We start from the raw sequence: 22601 nt of genomic DNA, 5'->3' as shown, positions 1-22601 counted from the left end.
ATAACCATCAATTAAAGAGTCTCCTGATGTGGTTTAAGCATCGTTGTGGACATAAAAACACTTTTTTTTATAAAATAAAAAAGGTGTGATTGAGAGGGAAAACCTACAAAAACAGAAAAATCTGAAACCTCAAAAAAAGTTTTACAAAAATAATTTTATAGTGCCCTATAGCCACCAACACTTCTACCACAGAAACAAGCTAGCTAGCCAGCCATCCTTAGCCAACAACACTCCTACCATAGAAACTTAAAAGTAGCTAGCTAGCTATCCTTGGCCCCAACACCTCTTACAGACTGACAGCTATTGACAAAACATCCACCACAGCAACTATCTAGCTAGCTAGCTATATCCTGGCTATCACCACTCTTACAATAGCAAGTCGTCAGCAATGTAGATATCCCAAAACTCAGGGACCACTTACCTCTCTGGTCCTGCCCTCGTTCTCCTTATTCTCTTTGGACTTGCGGCCAGGTTTGGTCCAGCCTTTTGGCCTGATGTAGCTAGCAGCGTTAGCAAAGAACGCACTGCTCACATCCCACTCCGGTTCCTACAGGAGAGAGGGACTGGTTTACTAAGGTGCCCATCAGCTTGTATATGAAGACTCCTTCTCAAGTACACACAGCTCCCCTAAAAACTAGCCAGGGGAAGACTGCTCATAATAATGGCTGGAAAGGAGTCAATGGAATGGTATCAAACATGTATTTGATGTGTTCGATACCATTGTATTTATTCCGTTCCAGCCATTACTATGAGCCCGTCCTCCCCAATTAAGGTGCCACAGCACAAACAGATCTTGGACCAGGCTTCTACGCCATTGCTTTACCAAGATGAATGAGTCAGTCTGTCCCTACCTCTTCAGAGGTTTGTGCAGCGGTCTTCTGGGGTCCTTTATTTCCTGAGGGGGCTGGCGATGGGACGGGGGGCTGCTTGGAGCGAGGGATGGCTGCTTTATCCTCTTCTTCCTCTACCTCCTCTTCAGACTCACTCTCATCTTTCTCCTCTTCCTCCTCAGATTCACCATCATCATCTTCCACATCCTGGAAAACACAGTAGAGACAGCGTATCATAAACTACCTGAAATGCAAACGGTCCATTCCTTTTTACACACATTTGTTTTCAAATTACTGTAAATGGTGCTGTTAAGCATCGCATGATTCAGATTAATTCAGAATACATATAATACTGGTTTGTAGTTTACCTGGTCAGTGCTCTCCGGCTTCTTCACCTGCTCAAGCTTCTTGCGCTCCCGTCGACGCTGAGAGGAACATAGAAACAGCATCATGCATCAGGATACACAGATTGGGTGCTGACTATGTGGTTCACTATGGACTGAGCAGGTCCATCATAGTTTTTAACCAAATACTACGGCTCAGGAAGAGTTGGTGTGTGTAGGTTTATGAGTATGCGTGAGCATGTGTGTATGTGCGTGCGTGCGTGTATGTACAGTCTGTATAAATTAATGTTAGTGTGTTGCCTACCTTCCTCTTGGCTCTGCGTCGTGCCGCTCTGTGTTTGGCCTTCTCCTCCTCGGACAGACCGTCCTCTCCACTGATGTCCTGTTCCTAACACACAAATTCATTAATAAGTGCCTCGACGATGTTGTCCCCACAGTGACCGTACGTACATTTCCCAACCAGAAGCCATGGATTAAAGGCAACATCCGGACTCTTATAAGAAATCCCGCTACGCCCTCTGACGAACCATCAAACAGGCAAAGCGTCAATACAGGACCAAGATCGAATCCTACTACGCCAGCTCTGACGCTCGTCGGATGTGGCAGGGCTTGCAAACTATCACGGATTACAAAGGGAAACCCAGCTGCAAGCTACCAGACGAGCTAAATACCATCTGTGTTTGCTTCGAGGCTAGCAACACTGAACCATGCATTAGAGCACCAGCTCTTCCAATCTCCGTAGCCGATGTGAGTAAGACCTTTAAACAGGTTAACATTCACAAGGCCGCAGGGGCAGATGGATAACCAGGATCAATACTCCAAGCATGCGCTGACCAGCTGGCAAGTGTCTTCACCTACATTCAACATCTACCTGACCCAGTCTGTAATACCTACATGCTTCAATCAGACCACCATAGTCACTGTGCCCAAGAATGCCAAGGTAACCTGTCTAAATGAATATCAACCTGTAGCACTCACATATGTAGCCATGAAATGCTTAGAAAGGCTGGTGGTGGCTCACATCAAAACCATCATCCCAGACACCCTGGACCCACTCCAACTCGCATACCGCCACAACAGATCCACAAATGACGCACTCTATTGTACTCCACACAACCCTTTTCCATCTGGACAAAAGGAACACCTACGTGAGAATGCTGTTTATTGACTACAGCTCAGCTCAGGGTGAACAGGGAGTACAGGAGAGGACTAAGCACCCACCCCCATCGGGCCCCATGTTGAGGGTTAGCGAAGAGGTGGTGATGTTGCCTACCATGACCACCTGGGGGCGGCGCGTCAGGAAGTCTAGGATCCAGTTACAGAGGGAGGTGTTCAATCCCAGGGTCCTTAGCTTAGTGTTGAGCTTGAAGGGGACAAATGGTGTTGAAAGCGGAGCTGTAGGCAATAAACACCATTCTCACATAGGTATTGCTCTTATCTGGGTGGGTGAGGGCAGTGTGGAGCGCAATGCTCGTCGAACATCTCATTCCAAAATCATGGGCATTAATATGGAGTTGGTCCCCCCTTTGCTGCTATAACAGCCTCCACTCTTCTGGGAAGGCTTTCCACTAGATGTTGGAACATTGCTGCGGAGACTTGCTTCCATTCAGCCAATAAGGGCATTAGTGAGGTCGGGCACTGATGTTGGGCGATTAGGCCTGGCTCGCAGCCTGCGTTCCAATTCATCCTAAGGGCTCTGTGCATTCCAGTCAAGTTCTTCCACACCAATCGACAAATCATTTCTATATGGGCCTCGCTTTGTGCACGGGGCATTGTCATGCAGGAACAGGAAAGGGCCTTCCCAAACTGTCGCCACAAAGTTGGAAGCACAGAATCGTCTAGAATGTCATTGTACACTGTAGCATTAAGATTGCCCTTCACTGGAACTAAGGGTCCTAGCCTGAACCATGAAAAACAGACCCAGACCATAATTCCTCCTCCACCAAACTTTACAGTTGGCGCGATGCATTGGGGCAGGTACACTGCTCCGGGGTCCAATGCCAGCAAGCTTTACGTCACTCCAGACGACGCTTTGCATTGCGCATGGTGATCTTAGGCTTCTGTGTGGCTGCTCGGCCATGGAAACCCATTTCACGAAGCTCCCAACGAACAGTTCTTGTGCTGACGTTGCTTCCAGAGGCAGTTTGGAACTCGGTAGGGAGTGTTGCAACCGAGGACAGACGATTTTTACACGCTTCAGCACTCGGCAGTCCCGTTCTGTGACCTTGTGTGGCATACCACTTCGCAGCTGAGCCATTGTTGCTCCTAGACGTTTCCACTTCACAATAACAGCACTTAGTTGTCCCGGGCCAGCTCTGGCAGGGCAAAATTTTGACGAACTGACTTGTTGGAAAGGTGGCATCCTATGACGGTGCCACGTTGAAAGTCACTGAGCTCTTCAGTAAGCCCATTCTACTGCTAATGTTTGTCTATGGAGATTGCATGGCCTTGTGCTCGATTTTATACACCTGTCAGCAATGGGTGTGGCTGAAATAGCCGAATCCACATATTTGAAGGGGGGTCCACATACTTTTGGCCATGTAGTGTATATACACACACACTTAAACTTCAAGACCACAATGATCTGAACACTGTCAAACAGAGTACATTGTCCTTCAGTGTAACATGTCTTTACCTCGGACAGTGTGACATCATCATTACCTTACCTGTGTGACATCGTCAGTGGGATCAGCGGTAGCTGCTCCACATTCCATCTCCTCCTGGCGCTGAGCACTGGGGGTTTCTGGGTAAAAAGCACAACATACATCAGGGTTCGATCCTTACGCTACATGCTGAAAGAGAACCTAATCAATGTCTGGTGTAGAGAATGGGTTGAAACCAAGCTAAAGTCAACATCTGAACTGTGAAAGGTCAGTCAGATTTGGTTTGTACCCGGTCACGGCTTCGCTGCGGTCTGATTCAAGTCAGTCAGTCACGCACAGAAGTCTAATGACCGAACAGTTCCTTTTGCAGAAGGAGAACAATTTTTTTTGTTTACTATGAAAGCATGCCTTAAACCAACAGGAGTCAATCTTTTGTATTTTTACATTTCAAACAATTGAATTCTGATGGAGACCAATAGACCAAAACGTGGGCATTCAAAAGACGTGAAATGGCAGTCAAGAGGTGTACGTAACTGCTCTAGAAATATGTCCTTGATAAGATAACCTTACACAGGGATCAACTTCGTATGGCTTGCAGTTAGCTTTTCAGTGATAGCCTGGCTGTGACACCATGCCCCACGTTGATATCAGTGGACTATGAGCTGTGTGTGAAAACTAGAGAACAACCAATATGGATTCTTTAGGGCCGATGCCGATTTTAGGGGGTCAAGGAGGCTGATCGCCAATATTTTCGGCCGATATTCAATATCATTAAATTCGAAAATGTTGATGACAAAATTTCCCAGAGACAGCCATGTATGCATCAATTTTAAAATCAAACAAATTTGACTTTGTTTCTACCAACCTAACTACATAACATAATGGTAATCATTTTATTTGAACGGTAAATCTCTTGATAAACTGGGTAAATTAAGACGCCATACTCACAATATAGGTGAATGCATATTCAACAGGAGAGTGAGCATGCATTCCGTTATTGAGCTTATTTTGGCAAATGGTCCAATGTAACGTCATGATTTGTGATCACGGATGCTAATGGAACAAGTATTTTTTGTCATTTTCCATGATCTGAATTTTTTTTAAAAAGCTGTCAGGACATATCTCTAAACAACTCGGCTGCCAGGACAAAATTCGAAACGACTCAATTGGCTAGTTCAGCTATCTGTCAAGTGGGCGGGTTGTAACTTGATCCTACTGCTACGATTGGATAGAGTGAGGCTGTAACTCTGCTCCCTTTCACATACAGTGCATTCGGAAAGTATTCAGACCCCTTGACTTTTTTCACATTATGTTACAGCCTTATTCTAAAATGGATTCAAATACTTTTTTCCCCTCATCAATATACACACAATACCAAAACAAAAACAGGTTCTCAGAAATGTTTTCAAATGTATTTAAACAAAACAGAAATAGCTTATTTACATAAGTATTCAGACCCTTTGCTATGAGACTCAAAATTGAGCTCAGGTGCATCCTTTTTCCATTGATAATTCTTGAGATGTTTCTACAACTTGATTGGAGTCCACCTGTGGTAAATGAAATTGATTGGACATGATTTGGAAAAGCACACACCTTTCTATATAAGTTCCCAAAGTTGACAGTGCATGTCAGAGCAAAAACCAAGCCATGAGGTCGAAGGAATTGTCCATAGTGCTCCGAGACAGGATTGGGTCGAGGCACAGATCTGGGGAAGGCTACCAGAAAAGTTCTGCAGCATTGAAGGTCCCCAAGTACACAGTGGCCTCCATCACTCTTTTATTTTATTTTATTTCACCTTTATTTAACCAGGTAAGCCAGTTGAGAACAAGTTCTCATTTACAACTGCGACCTGGCCAAGATAAAGCAAAGCAGTGCGATAAAAACAACACAGAGTTACATATGGGGTAAAAAAACAAAGTAAAAATATACAACAGAAAATATATATACAGTGTGTGCAAATGTAGCAAGTTCTGGAGGTAAGGCAATAAATAGGCTATAGTGCAAAATAATTACAATTAGTATTAACACTGGAATGCTAGATGTGCAAGAGATTATGTGCAAATAGAGATACTGGGGTGCAAAAGAGCAAAATAAATAACAATATAGGGATGAGGTAGTTGGGTGGGCTAATTTCAGATGGGCTGTGTACAGGTGCAGTGATCGGTAAGGTGCTCTGACAACTGATGCTTAAAGTTAGTGAGGGAGATAAGAGTCTCCAGCTTCAGAGATTTTTGCAATTCATTCCAGTCATTGGCAGCAGAGAACTGGAAGGAATGGCGGCCAAAGGAGGTGTTGGCTTTGGGGATGACCAGTGAGATATACCTGCTGGAGCGCAGACTACGGGTGGGTGCTGCTATGGTGACCAATGAGCTAAGATAAGGCGGGGAATTGCCTAGCAGTGATTTATAGATGGCCTGGAGCCAGTGGGTTTGACGACGAACATGTAGTGAGGACCAGCCAACAAGAGCGTACAGGTCACAGTGGTGGGTAGTGTATGGGGCTTTGGAGACAAAACGGATGGCACTGTGATAGACTACATCCAATTTGCTGAGTAGAGTGTTGGAGGCTATTTTGTAAATGACATCGCCGAAGTCAAGGATCGGTAGGATAGTAAGTTTTACGAGGGCATGTTTGGCAGCATGAGTGAAGGAGGCTGTGTTGCGAAATAGGAAGCTGATTCTAGATTTAACTTTGGATTGGAGATTCTTAATGTGAGTCTGAAAGGAGAGTTTACAGTCTAACCAGACACCTAGGTATTTGTAGTTGTCCACATACTCTAGGTCAGACCCGTCGAGAGTAGTGATTCTAGTCGGGTGGGCGGGTGCCAGCAGCGTTCGATTGAAGAGCATGCATTTAGTTTTACTAGTGTTTAAGAGCAGTTGGAGGCTACTGAAGGAGTGTTGTATGGCATTGAAGCTCATTTGGAGGTTTGTTAACACAGTGTCCAATGAAGGGCCAGATGTATACAAAATGGTGTCGTCTGCGTAGAGGTGGATCTGAGAGTCACCAGCAGCAAGAGCGACATCATTGATATACACGGAGAAAAGAGTCGGGCCCAAGAATTGAACCCTGTGTCACCCCCATAGACTGCCATAGGTCCAGACAACAGGCCCTCCGATTTGACACATTGAACTCTATCTGAGAAGTAGTTGGTGAACCAGGCGAGGCAGTCATTTGAGAAAGGCCAGGTCGATGAAGACGGCTGCACAGTACTGTCTATTATCGATCGCGGTTATAATATCGTTTAGGACCTTGAGCATGGCTGAAGTGCACCCATGACCAGCTCGGAAACCGGATTGCATAGCGGAGAAGGTACGGTGGGATTCGAAATGGTTGGTGATCTGTTTCTTAACTTGGCTTTCAAATACTTTTGAAAGGCAGGGCAGGATGGATATAGGTCTGTAACAATTTGGATCTAGAGTGTCACCCCCTTTGAAGAGGGGGATGACCGCGGCAGCTTTCCAATCTCTGGGGATCTCAGACGTTACGAAAGAGAGGTTGAACAGGCTAGTAATAGGGGTTGCGACAATTTCGGCGGCTAGTTTTAGAAAGAAAGGGTCCAGATTGTCTAGCCCAGCTGATTTGTAGGGGTCCAGATTTTACAGCTCTTTCAGAACATCAGCTGTCTGAATTTGTGAGAAGGAGAAGCGGGGGGGGCATGGGCAAGTTGCAGCGGAGGGTGCAGAGTTGGTGGCCGGGGTAGTGGTAGCCAGGTGGAAAGCATGGCCAGCCGTAGCAAAATGCTTGTTTAAATTCTCGATTATTGTAGATTTATCGGTGGTGATAGTGTTTCCTAGCCTCAATGCAGTGGGCAGCTGGCAGGAAGTGCTCTTATTCTCCATGGACTTTACAGTGTCCCAAAACTTTTTGGAGTTAGTGCTACAGGATGCACATTTCTGTTTGAAAAAGTTAGCCTTTGCTTTCCTGACTGCTTGTGTATATTGGTTCCTAACTTCCCTGAAAAGTTGCATATCGCGGGGGCTATTTGATGCTAATGCAGTACGCCACAGGATGTTTTTGTGCTGGTCAAGGGCAGTCAAGTATGAGGAGAACCAGGGGCTATATCTGTTCTTAGTTCTGTATTTTTTGAATGGGGCATGTTTATTTAAGATTGAGAGGAAATTACTTTTAAAGAACAACCAGGCATCCTCTACTGACGGAATGAGATCTATATCCATCCTGGATACCAGGGCCAGGTCAATTAGGAAGGCCTGCTCGCTAAAGTGTTTTAGGGAGCGTTTGACAGTGATGAGGGGTGGTCGTTTGACCGCGGACCCGTTACGGACGCAGGCAATAAGGCAGTGATCGCTGAGATCCTGGTTGAAGACAGTGGAGGTGTATTTAGAGGGTAAGTTAGTCAGGATGATATCTATGAGGGTACCCATGTTTACGGATTTAGAGTTGTACCTGGTAGGTTCGTTGATAATTTGTGTGAGAATGAGGGCATCTAGTTTGGATTGTAGGATGGCCGGGGTGTTAAGCATATCCCAATTTAGGTCACCAAGCAGTACGAACTGAGGATAAATGGGGGGCAATCAATTCGCATATTGTGTCCAGAGCACAGCTGGGGGCTGAGGGGGGTCTGTAGCAAGCGGCAACAGTGAGAGACTTATTTCTGGAAAGGTGGATTTGTAGAAGTAGAAGCTCAAACTTTTTGGGCACAGACCTGGATAGTATGATAGAGCTCTGCAGGCTAACTCCACCCCCTTTGGCAGTTCTATCTAGACGGAAAATGTTATAGTTGGGGATGGAAATTTCAGAATTTTTGGTGGCCTTCCTAAGCCAGGATTCAGACACTGCTAGAACAGGGTTGGCGGAGTGTGCTAACGCAGTGAATAACTCAAACTTAGGAAGTAGACTTCTGATATTAACATGCAAGAAACCAAGGCTTTTGCGATTACAGAAGTCAACAAATGATAGCGCCTGGGGAGTAGGAGTGATACTGAGGGCTGCAGGGGTTAGCCTCTACATCACCAGAGGAACAGAGGAGGACTAGAATAAGGATACGGCTAAAGGCTTTAAGAACTGGTCTTCTAGTGCGTTGGGTACATACAGTGGGGGAAAATTGTATTTAGTCAGCCTCCAATTGTGCAAGTTCTCCCACTTAAAAAGATGAGAGGCCTGTAATTTTCATCATAGGTACACTTCAACTATGACAGACAAATTGAGATTTTTTTTTCCAGAAAATCACATTGTAGGATTTTTAATGAATTTATTTGCAAATTATGGTGGAAAATAAGTATTTGGTCACCTACAAACAAGCAAGATTTCTTGCTCTCACAGACCTGTAACTTCTTCTTTAAGAGGCTCCACTGTCCTCCACTCGTTACCTATTAATGGCACCTGTTTGAACTTGTTATCAGTATAAAAGACACCCCTCCACAACCTCAAACAAACAGTCACACTCCAAACTCCACTATGGCCAAGACCAAAGAGCTGTCAAAGGACACCAGAAACAAAATTGTAGACCTGCACCAGGCTGGGAAGACTGAATCTGCAATAGGTAAGCAGCTTGGTTTGAAGAAATCAACTGTGGGAGCAATTATTAGGAAATGGAAGACATACAAGACCACTGATAATCTCCCTCGATCTGGGGCTCCACGCAAGATCTCACCCCGTGGGGTCAAAATGATCACAAGAACAGTGAGCAAAAATCCCAGAACCACACGGGGGGACCTAGTGAATGACCTGCAGAGAGCTGGGACCAAAGTAACAAAGCCTACCATCAGTAACACACTACGCCGTCAGGGACTCAAATCCTGCAGTGCCAGACGTGTCCCCCTGCTTAAGCCAGTACATGTCCAGGCCCGTCTGAAGTTTGCTAGAGTGCATTTGGATGATCCAGAAGAGGATTGGGAGAATGTCATATGGTCAGATGAAACCAAAATATAACTTTTTGGTAAAAACTCAACTCATCGTGTTTGGAGGACAAAGAATGCTGAGTTGCATCCAAAGAACACCATACCTACTGTGGAGCATGGGGGTGGAAACATCATGCTTTGGGGCTGTTTTTCTGCAAAGGGACCAGGACGATCCGTGTAAAGGAAATAATTAATGGGGCCATGTATCGTGAGATTTTGAGTGAAAACCTCCTCCATCAGCAAGGGCATTGAAGATGAAACATGGCTGGGTCTTTCAGCATGACAATGACCCCAAACACACCGCCCGGGCAACGAAGGAGTGGCTTCGTAAATAGCATTTCAAGGTCCTGGAGTGGCCTAGCCAGTCTCCAGATCTCAACCCCATAGAAAATCTTTGGAGGGAGTTGAAAGTCTGTGTTGCCCAGCGACAGCCCCAAAACATCACTGCTCTAGAGGAGATCTGCATGGAGGAATGGGCCAAAATACCAGCAACAGTGTGTGAAAACCTTGTGAAGACTTACAGAAAACGTTTGACCTGTGTCATTGCCAACAAAGGGTATATAACAAAGTATTGAGAAACTTTTGTTATTGACCAAATACTTATTTTCCACCATAATTTGCAAATAAATTCATAAAAAATCCTACAATGTGATTTTCTGGAATTTCTCTCATTTTGTCTGTCATAGTTGACGTGTACCTATGATGAAAATTACAGGCCTCTCTCATCTTTTTAAGTGGGAGAACTTGCACAATTGGTGGCTGACTAAATACTTTTTTTCCCCAACTGTAGAATAAAGGGGGCAGATTTCGGGTGTTGTAGAATAGATTCAGGGCATTATGTACAGACAAGGATATGGAAGGATATGAGTAAAGTGGAGGTAAACCTAAGCGTTGGGTAACAATGAAAGAGCTCTCATCACTGGAGGCACTGATTGAGTCGGTCTCCGCGTGTATGGGGGGGTGGGACAAAGGAGCTATCTAAGGCAGGTTTAGCTGGGCTGGGGGATCTACAGTGAAATAGTACAATTAGAAATAACCGAAACAGCAATAAGCAAACCATATTGACATGGGAGAGAGGGATAAAGCAATCACAGGTGTAATTTGAGAGAGCTAAGACAACAGCTGAGGCTAAACATAAACAGGATGCGGTACCGTAAAAAGGAACAGTCCAGCAGTCATTCAGCTGTATAGCCGAGTTATCATAAGGTCCGGTGAACAGCAATAGGATAGTTCGGAGGTAGTTCGGGGGCTGCTAAAGCACTAGCGAGCAAGAGGCCACGGCTAGCGTGTGCTAGCGGGCCGGGGCTAGCAGATGGAATCTTCGTGGTTGACGTCTTAACAGGAAGCCTGTTGTAACCACATCAGACGATTTCGTCGGCAGACCAGTCGTGTAGGATCGGCGGGACTCCGTGTCAACACTAGGTGGTCCCGTCCAGTTGACAGAGAGGTAGATAGCCGGGAGATGGGCCTAGCTCAGGATGATTAGCCAAACCACAATGTCCATTTTGTTGCAGCTAGCGATGAATCCGGAGTTAAAGGTCCAGTGATTCAGTGATTCCGGCAGAAAAACTTATATGTTCTGGGTCGATAACGCACTGTACAGACAGTGCAGACAGGCTGAATAATAGTCCAGGCTAGAGATGGCTGGTAGGTGGTGCAAGCCACGGATAATGGTGAAAAACCGCTAACGGTAGCTAATAGCAAGTAGCTAGTTAGCTGGCTACTCCCGTCCGGTAGACCGAGAGGTAGATAGCCGGGATATGGGCCTGGCTCTAGGCTAGCTCGAGGCTAACTGGTGCTTGCATCGGGGGCAGTGGGGATTAACTAAACAGCAACATCCATTTGGTTGCGGCTAGCTAGTTGCGATCCGGTGATTAATGTCCAGTGATTAAATTATTCCGGCAGAAAAATCCAATGTTCTGGGTGAAATACCGCTAACTGTGGCTAATAGCAAGTAGCTAGTTAGCTGGCTAGCTAGTTTCAACTGGAGATAAAAGGTAAGTCAATAATAGAATCTGTTCCACATTGAGTGAGGCGGGTTGCAGGAAAGTATATTTTGTAGAACGATGAAAAGTCTGATAGGGAAATATGTAAGAAAAATACAAAAAAACAGGGTATTTACAGGCTATTTACAGACACACGACAAAAACAGGACTGCACTACTACGCCATCTTGAATATCCCTTTCTTAAATGGAAGAAGTTTGGAACCACCAAGACTCTTCCTAGAGCTGGCTGCCTGGCCAAACTGAGCAATCGGGGGAGAAGGGCCTTGGTCAGGGAGGAGCCCAAAAACCTGATAGTCACTGACAGAGCTTCAGAGTTCCTCTGTGGAGATTGGAGAACCTTCCAGAAGGACAACCATCTCTGCAGCACTCCACCAATCAGGCCTTTATGGTAGAGTGGCCAGACGGAAGCCACTCCTCAGTAAAAGGCACATGAGAAACAAGATTTTCTGTTCTGATGAAATCAAGATTGAACTCTTTGGCCTGAATGCCGAAGTGTCACATCTGGAGGAAACCTGGCACCATCCCTATGGTGCCCCATCCAACCTGACAGAGCTTGAGAGGATCTGCAGAGAAGAATGGGAGAAACCCCCCAAATACAGGTGTGCCAAGCTTGTAGCGTCATACCCAAGAAGACTCAAGACTGTAATTGTTGCCATAGGTGCTTCAACAAAGTACTGAGCAAAGGGTCGGATTACTTATGTAAATGTAATATATTTCCTGTTTTTGCTTTGTCGTTATTGTGTGTAGATGGATTAAATCGTAACAAAATATCACTTGCTGGCTGCAGTTTTCTGCTACTATGATAACTAGCTCAATGGCAATGACATTTGCTACCAAGCCATAAATGTGCATAATGTCTAACAAGGAGAGCGAGGGTAGGAAAAAAGATTAAACGACGATGCACTTTGTCTGAATGACTCAAGTTTGAGAAGTGAGAATGCGCACATGCTGGCGCTGATCTAAAGCTTTCTTGGTCCATAAACATGCAGGGAGATTCTTAGGTAGCTAAACCTATAGCCAACCTTTATATGGCATTTTAAAACACTTCCTTCTTTCCCTATTACGACAATCATCTAATCCGACTGTCAACAGTCAATTTACGGATACGGTTGCGGCTGGTCAGATGAGCACACCAGTAAATATCTTACGTTACACCAAAGAGGTTTAGAAACTCTGGTTACATGGCAAGTCAGATGGCTCGTTGCCAAAAATGGTGCATGTTCAAAATGATAACCAGCTAACGTTAGCTAGCTACATTGGCTATGAACTCCTATCTGATATCTTAGCACAATGTTTATCTAGCCAGCTAGCTAGCATAGTAGCTAATATAGCTAGCTAGCTAACGCCACAGATGAAAGGGTTAGTTATCGTAATCTTTGCTAACAGGTCACATAGCTATCTGCTTAGTTAGCTAGCTAGCTTGCTTATTGAATGCATGTCGGGCACGTCGACACAAGCCTTATTAGTGACTAACTAAACTGATATTTGCAACAGGATTTTGGTCACTGTGTCAATTCATACGTTTCTCAATACTGCACCTTTCTGTTGGAGAATGAGCTAGCTTGCTGCTGATGTTTCTCCCAGCTAAACATTCCTTGGCATTGTGCAGTGCTCATGGCTCAGGCGGTGAGTGACAGCTGGCATGGCAGCAGTTTTGCTATGTAGAGGGACTATCGGCAAAGCCGAGAAGGGCCGATAGCAGATAGAAAGGACTAGAAAAGGCCAATATCGGCACAATTTTTTTCACATTTTACTCACTCAGCAGACACTCTTATCCAGAGCGACTTACAGGAGCAATTAGGGTTAAGTGCCTTACTAAGGGCACATTGACAGATTTTTCACCTAGTCGGCTCGGGGATTAGAACCAGCGATCTTTCGGTTACTGGCACAACGCTCTTAACCACTAAGCTACCTGCCGCCTATATATGTATATATATATATATATATATTGGCTTGACCGATTATCGGTCGTTCTCTAGTGAAAACAGCATATCTGAGGAGCTCTCAGAGACAAGCCTCCACTCCCACTAATCAGTATAGCAGAGAGAAAAAAGGTTATATTCAGTAGGCAAATGTTGTGGAACATTTCAGATAGAAATGCCATGAATAGAGCTGACAAACTCTTATTCTAAACCATCTTAGCCTCCCCACTTGTACCATCAACCCCATGCAACATATACAGAATGCTGCAGCCCGCCTGGTATTCAACCTTCCCAAGTTCTCCAATGTCACCCTGCTCCTCCGCACACTCCACTGGCTTCCAGAGAAGTAAGAGGAACTGCCCCTTCCTACATTCAGGTTATGCTCAAACCCTACACCCCAACCCGAGTACTACGTTCTGCCACCTCTGGTCCTTGGTCCTCCCACTTCTACGGGAGGGCAGCCCTCGCTCAGCCCAGTCAAAGCTCTTCTCTGTCCTGGCACTCCTAAGGTGGAACCAGTTTCCCTGAGGCTAGGACAACAGAGTCCCTGCCCATCTTCCGAAAACATACATCTTAAATAATCCCACAGCACACCCTCTGTGAACTAACACTCATGAGGACCGCCACAGGAAAGGAAGACCCAGAGTTACCTCTGCTGCAGAGGATAAGTTCATTAGAGTTAACTGCACCTCAGATTGTAGCCCAACTAAATGCTTCACAGAGTTCAAGTAACAGACATCTCAACATCAATTTTTCCGAGGTGACTGTGTGAATCAGGCCTTCATGGTCGAATTGCTGCAAAGAAACCCCTACTAAAGGACACCAATAAGAAGAGATTTGCTTGGGCCAAGAAACACGAGCAATGGACATTAGACCAGTGGAAATCTGTTCTTTGGTCTGATGAGTCCAAATTGTCTTTGTAAAACAGAGTAGGTGAACGGATGATCTCCGCATATGTGGTTCCCACCGTGAAGCATGGAGGAGGTGGTGTGATGGTGCTTTGCTGGTGACACTGTTGGTGATTTCTTTAGAATTCAAGGCACACTTAACCAGCATGGCTACCACAGCATTCTGCAGCGATACGCCATCCCTTCTGATTTGCGCTTAGTTGGACCATCTTTTGTTTTTCAACAGGACAATGACCCAACACACCTCCATGCTGTGTAAGGGCTATTTGACCAAGAAGGAGAGTGATGGAGTGCTGCATCAAATGACCTGGCCTCCACAATCACCCAACCTCAACCCAATTGAGATGGTTTGGGATGAGCTGGACCGCAGTGAAGGAAAAGCAGCCAACAAGTGTTCAGCATATGTGGGAACTCCTTCAAGACTGTTGGAAAAGCATTCCAGGTGAAGCTGGTTGAGAGAACATCAAGAGTGTGCAAAGCTGTCATCAAGGCAAAGGGTGGCTACTTTGAAGAATCTAAAATATATTTTTATTTGTTGAACAATTTTTTGGTTACTATATGATTCCATATGTGTTATTTCATAGTTTTGATGTCTTCACTATTATTCTACAATGTAGAAAATAGTAAAAATAAAGAAAAGCCTTGAATGAGAAGAAGGTGTGTCCAAACATTTATGTAGGAATCATTTTATGAGAAAACTAAAGGGTGTGCAACATGCCTTTCTATATAAAGAATAATAGATAGTCGAAATTAGGTTGCTAAATTACATGCTTGAAGAGCTATTGAAATGTTACATTTTCAAATATTTATATAAAAATTGTGTATGCGCTTAATGGGGAAAACCAAAGGGTGTGCAATGTGTCCCTACCCTGTGAACATTCTGAAGTTGGTTTGTGGTGTCTAGGTCACATGGTCAAGGAGTGACTGAATATTGTGATTTTGTATCAAATAAATAAATGAATGCAGGAATATTTTGAGCCCTAAAAGGTGTGCAGCTTGCCTCTATGTAAGGAATAATGGACCATTTAAATGAGGTAGCTAAGTCACATGGTGTAACAGCTATTGAATATAGCTGTTTTTGCTAAATTTGAATATTGTGATAATGCACTTTGTTGACGGTCCCTAACTAGTTGCATTGACAGTGCTCCAGGCTGTCTACACTGTTGCTGTGTGATTATGAAACTCGGGTCGGAATCGGGAAAATAAGAACTGTGCAATGTTGTACACTTTTATTGCTTCATAAAGAGCCTAACCTGAGGTATGTAACTCAAACTGTTCGCGAGCTATTGAAGTTTGAAGGTCCGAATGTCTGGCGAATATCGAATCAAACCAACTTTTATCAATGTGAGAGTTGTAGCCCCTTCGCTCGGTCGACCACCGCATTAGACCAATGTAGCAGAAAAGGCTAGCGGGAGAGCGTAATGTGTAGCCCTATTATTTGAATGCATTTCAACTTCTAAATCATCAACAAGCAACAAAAGCGCCGAACTTTGTTACCAAGTAGCTATTCTACCCGTGTAACTAGTCAAATGTTACAAACACTCCATAAAATTGTTACAATCCTAGTTCAAAGGCCAAGGAAAGTTCGAAGAGTTGGAAAAAGTGAAGATTTCTTACCGCTCCCAAGCCCCAACAGCCTGCAAATGTCCCGTGTGAACCGCATGACTGCGACCTTCTAGCATTATCGTCTCAAATACCCGCTAATAAAACCAAAACACATTGTTACAAAGTAAACACGATTAGAACATGGGAACAATTGCTGTCTGCGGGAATCTGGGAGGTTTTGTCCAGGCTTCCTTCTTCTTCTTCTTCAAATATGAATTGGCGGATCGCAACCAAATGAAAGGTGCATATACCGCCACCTACTGTACTGGAGTGTGAGGTCAGTCATATTTCTCTTATCTAGCCCCGTGTTTCCGCCTACTGTTCTGGAGTGTGAATTCATTACACTTTGTGACCAAAAAAAAAGGAACGGGAAAAAGGACAGGGAAAGGGGAAGAAAAATTGGCCAACCAACTAAATGCTTCAGCATGCTTCAGTTCAGCTGCCACGTAGGCTGGCACCTAGCTGAATCGAATGAGTCATTAATTTTGACGTTTTTGCTGAAGAGATCTTTGTCTCGCAATTTTACATCTAACTTTTTTAATGAAAAACTTTGAATGAAAACGTTGTTGTCTCGTTGAATGACAACAAATACTTTATTGAAGAATCCCTAGTGTTGTCCAATCACTGACTAAGTGGCGTAGACTTCGGCTCCGAATTTCGGCATGCCTCCAGAAAACTCTACACCCATTAAAACCTCCCCACTATTCCACTACTTGGCCCTATCTGATCCTACACTAGGCCGGCAGCATGGGAGGACAGGACACCACACCCGTCGCTATGGGCGTGCCATAGGGGGCCGGGGCCGGGCCCGCCCCCCACTTGAGGGAATTTATTATTAAATATACGGACTGTAGGCTAATAATAATTGTGCCCTGCCCTCCCATGCATTTCATATGCCCCCCTTAAGACTGAGGTCTGGCGACGGGTCTGCAGGACACTATCATTCAACACACCTTGTAACTCCTCTGCAATAAAATATTGTACACCGAAGTACTTCTCTGCAGCTGCCACCACAACGTCTATTTTCTGTTATTTACGTTCAATTTCTGTGGTACACTTGTTAAACATGGCTATGAGTGCTAAGAAGCCAACCTTACTGAAACACGTTGTTCCTATCACTCTCTATTGGCCTCTGCCTACTCACATGGAGCCTCTTAGGATTCCTCGCCCTATCTTCCTCTACTTCTCTTCACTGCTCGACCTGCCTTTCTCTCACCGGACACTTCTGATTTCAAGCACGATGGGTACCCCTACAGTTAACACACACAGCTTTTTCCACCGATAATACACATTCCTTTGTCTCATGCCCTCCTGCACACTTCTCACATCTAGGAATCTCCCTTCTACACACTGATGCAACATGACCAAAAGCTTGGCACCTAAAACACCGTAATTGTTTGGAACAAAAACTCTCACGGGATAACTGACACATCCTAACTTGACTTTGTCAGGTAAAGACTGCATCAAAACTCAGCAGGACAGACAGTTTCTTCTCTGTTTCACCACACTCTCCACCGGGTCTGCGTCACACCAAACGGTGGGCATCACAGACACCAGGAATCCTCTATTTCAGTTGGTCCTCCTCAACACTTCGCTCCACTCCAGTTTTCACTCCTTCCAAAGGCGCCCTGCTCCGGAGAGCAAGCAAGTCACAGGTCTTGTCCTGAAACGCGTGGTGCCTTCTGGACAGAAGAAACACAAAAAAATCAGCACAAGTCCACTTTGAGTTACTTTCACCAATTCAACAGTCTCCAACCTCTTCTCCACCCATCTGGACACCACATATGGGTCAGCCAGAAGGCAATGATCCATTCTCTCCAAAAATATCACTCCCACTGGGCCAGAATCATCCTTGTCATCATCGGAACTAGGCCCGAACTCGGCAGTCTACACCGCACCTGCCACTGCCGGTAATCCATCCTCACTCTTGTCAGGTTCAATTTCTGAGATACCGGAGTAGTCGGAGCTTCCTGGGCATCGGCATATTGTCGTTGGTGGTACCGCACAATGCCAACTAGTGATGGGTTGTTCGCGAATGAACGGCTCTTTTTGAGCTGATCTTTTTGGTGAACGTCGGGAACCGAATCGCATTGGAGAAAAGAGACGTTCATTTGGCTCCCTGATTTGCATACTGGTACTACTGCTTTTTGAGCTCAAAACAACGTTTTTCTGCAGATAAGTTACAAAATAATTCTCTAAAGAGGGTGAATCCTCACTGCAGAAACAATAAATAGTTGGGAGAGCGCGTCAATCAGTACCACGCTCATTTCTTCGGTGTGTTTTTGCAGGCCATGTTTTTGCAGGCCATCTAATAATTTGGACAGCTAGAAATGTATTTGAATGTGCATTTCACGATCTGACATAATGGTAGCCTACCTTTTGGGCTTTGAGATTTGCAATATTTTTCATGGTTCTAGGTCGATTTTTAAGCATTTTGAACGAAGAGCCATTTGGGACCCAAATGAGACTGTTCTTCTACGTGAATGGAGCCAAATGATCTGGCTCACCATTCACTCAAATCCAATGTTTACAGAAGTTTTTCACATCGAAATAGAATCTAGAAACAGAAAGAGTACCTTCAATCTGTCCTGTGATTTTTTTAGTTAACTCAACTGACATTAGGCTAGCCTGGATACCAGTCTGTTTAGCTTTCATTCCACTCCTTGTACTCCCTGTCATTGCCAAAGAGTTCTCAATGTTCAATATGCAGCTGGATTTACAGCAGAGTTGCTGATTGGTTGTTAAACATAATATAAAAAATTCCATGACAACATGTAGAGTCTCGAAAATAGAATTAGAATCATAACAACAAAGTCAAAAACAAACATTTAGCCGTTTGCTAGGCAAGTTGTTGTATGTATTTAGTTGTGAGCTAGCAACTTTTAACAGACTCAGACTGGTTTATAGTCTGGAACACTGAGGTATAATAAGAATGTCTGGACAGAGTCGACAAACAAACGGTTGCTTAGCAACTGAATACCAACATGATAAAAAGTTATATTTGCATAATCGTTGTGATTGGATGATAGCTGTGAGGGTTATCAATCAGGATAAAATCCTCTGTTCTCCTCAAGCTCATTAATGATAGAATGTTCATATTTGAAAATGGCAGACAGGCCAGTCTGTTTAGCATGACAAGGAGTGGCAATGAGTGGAATGATAGCTAAACAGACTGGTACCCAGCCTAACATTAGGCTACAACAAATACATTCCATTCCATGAGCCACATCAGTTAGCATAATTTGAATTAATATTCTACATTATCATGTAATCCAGCGTCAGTGATAGAACATTCCATATTACCATGGAAACGATTGCATAGTCAAATAGATGCGGTAAAGAGGTCAATTGAACTCGACCAAAACAATGTAATTGCCATGGAAACGCGTGGGGAAAAGGGCTGCCAGGGAAAGATCCCGAATCTCCTCATTGCCCCCCAGCAAAATTAGCCTACATTTTGGCTATTGTTTATATGAGTATTTCACACTATGTTTAAATAAAAATAGGAGTATAATGCTTGTATGGATGTCAATCCCAACACATGTTCATGTCATCTTCATCAATCAACTGCATTACAATTAAAAACAAATTTGACTACTGCCACCGATTTCTGTAAGCTAGCTATGCCAACCAGCTGCCTTCAGGCCCAAGGATCATTTTGTTGTTTGATTTTGCATTTTCAGACCTCTTGAAGTAGCAAAGAAATATATAAAACAATGTTTTGTCCTGACTGCTATTAGCCCATACAAAGGTGTTGAATAACAGATTCACTACATGGAACAACAGATAGTCCCCCCCAAAAAAAAATCTAAAAGGAAGTTTGTTCTGAAGTGTCTATCCTATATCTGAGAGATATAGGATAGAACCTCTTATTTTTGTCACTAAACAGTCTCCATATACAGTGCATTCGGAAAGTATTCAGACCACTTCCCTTTTTCCACATTTTGTTACGTTATAGCCTCATTCTAAAATTGATTAAATATGTATTTTTTTCAGCAATCTACACACAATACCCCATAATGACGAAGAAAAAACAAATTTATAAAAAATAAAAAACAGAAATACCTCATTTACATAAGTATTCAGACCCTTTGCTATGAGACTCGAAATTGAGCTCAGGTGCATCCTGTTTCCATTGATCATCCTTGAGATGTTTCTACAACTTCATTGGAGTCCACCTGTGGTAAATTCAATTGATTGGACATGATGATTTGGAAAAACACATACCTGTCTAAATAAGGTCCCACAGTTGACAGTGCATGTCAGAGCAAAAACCAAGCCATGAGGTCGGAGGAATTGTCCGTAGAGCTCCGAGACTGGATTGTGTCGAGGCACAGATCTGGGGAAGGGTACCAAAAAATGTCTGCAGCATTGAAGGTCCCCAAAAACACAGTGGCCTTCATCATTCTTAAATTGAAGAAGTTTGGAACCACCAATTTTCTGTGGGTGATTTAGTATGGGACTACAGTTTGTTTACAGAGATGATCAGAGATTTACTACGAGGTCTAATCCAAAGATACATCTAATTTCATTTAATTTCAGAACAACGACAAGTACATGCGGCAAACCCTTCATTGTTGCATCTTCGGTCGTCGTGGGAAAGACACATCGTTAAAACATTTGTAAACAACTGCTTGCAGTTCTGAGCCAACCTGGATACTAAGGAGATCCTGAGGGAAATCGATAAGTATCAACAGCTTTATGCTATGGAGGAACAACATACTCCATCGTGAAAAGATCCGGCTACCTCACAACATAACTCTAACCTGACAAAAAAAGAAAGACAGATTCATCTACAGACACGGACAATTTACTCACTGTTGAAGTAGAGGCTAGTGCGCTTGTTGGAATCCATGCAACACTGGAAAAGTTCTGTGAGGAGGTAGCAGGTCTGAGGGGGAGTTTGGAGTTTAGCCAGAGTGAAATTCTCACGCTCCAAGGAGAGAACAAAGCACTCCCAGGTCACAGCCAAGGTAAAAACCCTCGATTCCAACATGGATTGTCTACTCAGCAAAAACAGGGTGATGAGGGAGTCATTACTAGATGCTACTAAAAAACAGAAATACCTTATAAGTAATCAGACCCCTTCCGGATGACTATGTGATCACGCACTCCGTAGCCGATGTGAGTAAGACTTTTAATCAGGTCAACATTCACAAGGCCGCAGGGCCAGACGGATTACCAGGACGTGTACTCCGAGCATGTGCTGACCAACTGGCAAGTGTCTTCACTGACATTGTCAACATGTCCCTGACTGAGTCTGTAATACCAACATGTTTCAAGCAGACCACCATAGTCCCCGTGCCCAAGGACACTAAGATAACCTGCCTAAATGACTACCGACCCGTAGCACTGACGTCTGTAGCTATGAAGTGCTTTGATAGGCTGGTCATGGCGCACATCAACACCATTATCCCAGAAACCCTAGACCCACTCCAATTTGCATACCGTCCCAACAGATCCACAGATGATGCAATCTCTATTGCACTCCACACTGCCCTTTCCCACCTGGAGAAGAGGAACACCTACGTGAGAATGCTAAATCTAGAAAGTTAAATCTAGAATCGGTTTCCTATTTCGCAACAAAGCCTCCTTCACTCATGCTGCCAAACATGCCCTTGTAAAACTGACTATCCTACCGATCCTTGACTTCGGCGATGTCATTTACAAAATAGCCTCCAACACTCTACTCAGCAAATTGGATGTTGTCTATCACAGTGCCATCCGTTTTGTCTCCAAAGCCCCATATAATACCCACCACTGTGACCTGTACGCTCTTGTTGGCTGGTCCTCACTACATATTCGTCGCCAAACCCACTGGCTCCAGGCCATCTATAAATCACTGCTAGGCAAATCCCCGCCTTATCTTAGCTCATTGGTCACCATAGCAACACCCACCCGTAGTCTGCGCTCCAGCGGGTATATCTCACTGGTCATCCCCAAAGCCAACACCTCCTTTGGCCGCAATTCCTTCCAGTTCTCTGCTGCCAATGACTGGAACAAACTGCAAAAATCTCTGAAGCTGGAGACGCTTATCTCCCTCACTAACTTTAGGCATCAGTTGTCAGAGCACCTTACCGATCACTGCACCTGTACACAGCCCATCTGAAATTAGCCCGCCCAACTACCTCATCCCTATATTGTTATTTATTTTGCTCATCTGTACCCCAGTATCTCTATTTGCACATCATCTCTTGCACATCATTCCAGTGTTAATACTAAATTGTAATTATTTTGCACTATAGCCTATTTTATTGCCTTACCTCCATAACTTGCTAAATTTGCACACTGTATATTAATTGTATTTCTGTTGTATTTTTTTGATTTTTGTTTTGTTTTACCCCATATGTAACTCTGTGTTGTTGTTTTTATCGCACTGCTATGCTTTATCTTGGCCAGGTCGCAGTTGTAAATGAGAACTTGTTCTCAACTGGTTTACCTGGTTAAATAAAGGTGAAATAAAAAATAAAAAAAAAAATGCTATTCATTGACTACAGCTCAGTATTCAACACCATAGTGCC

General features: G+C 44.1%; 1 protein-coding gene across 2 annotated transcripts in view; it reads right to left on the bottom strand.

Moving 5' to 3' along the window:
- LOC121574820 (hsp70-Hsp90 organizing protein 1-like) overlaps nucleotides 1-16298 on the bottom strand; it is a 34674-nt gene extending 18376 nt beyond the window's left edge. The window contains exons 1-6 of one of the 2 annotated variants that reach the window (XM_045222877.1): nucleotides 16093-16298; nucleotides 3841-3917; nucleotides 1479-1562; nucleotides 1199-1255; nucleotides 852-1037; nucleotides 422-547 (exon numbers count right to left, since the gene is read on the bottom strand). In XM_045222877.1, coding sequence (XP_045078812.1) covers nucleotides 422-547; nucleotides 852-1037; nucleotides 1199-1255; nucleotides 1479-1562; nucleotides 3841-3917; nucleotides 16093-16138 — 576 coding nt within the window. In that variant the 5' untranslated portion in view covers nucleotides 16139-16298. The remainder of the gene's footprint in view (nucleotides 1-421; nucleotides 548-851; nucleotides 1038-1198; nucleotides 1256-1478; nucleotides 1563-3840; nucleotides 3918-16092) is intronic. The other variant, XM_045222880.1, reaches the window with a different exon arrangement.
- Nucleotides 16299-22601: the final 6303 nt, after the last annotated feature.

The sequence above is a fragment of the Coregonus clupeaformis genome, chromosome 1, assembly GCF_020615455.1.
Source record: "Coregonus clupeaformis isolate EN_2021a chromosome 1, ASM2061545v1, whole genome shotgun sequence".
Classification (NCBI taxonomy): Eukaryota; Metazoa; Chordata; class Actinopteri; order Salmoniformes; family Salmonidae; genus Coregonus; species Coregonus clupeaformis.
This window is presented reverse-complemented; position numbering and strand designations above follow the sequence as displayed.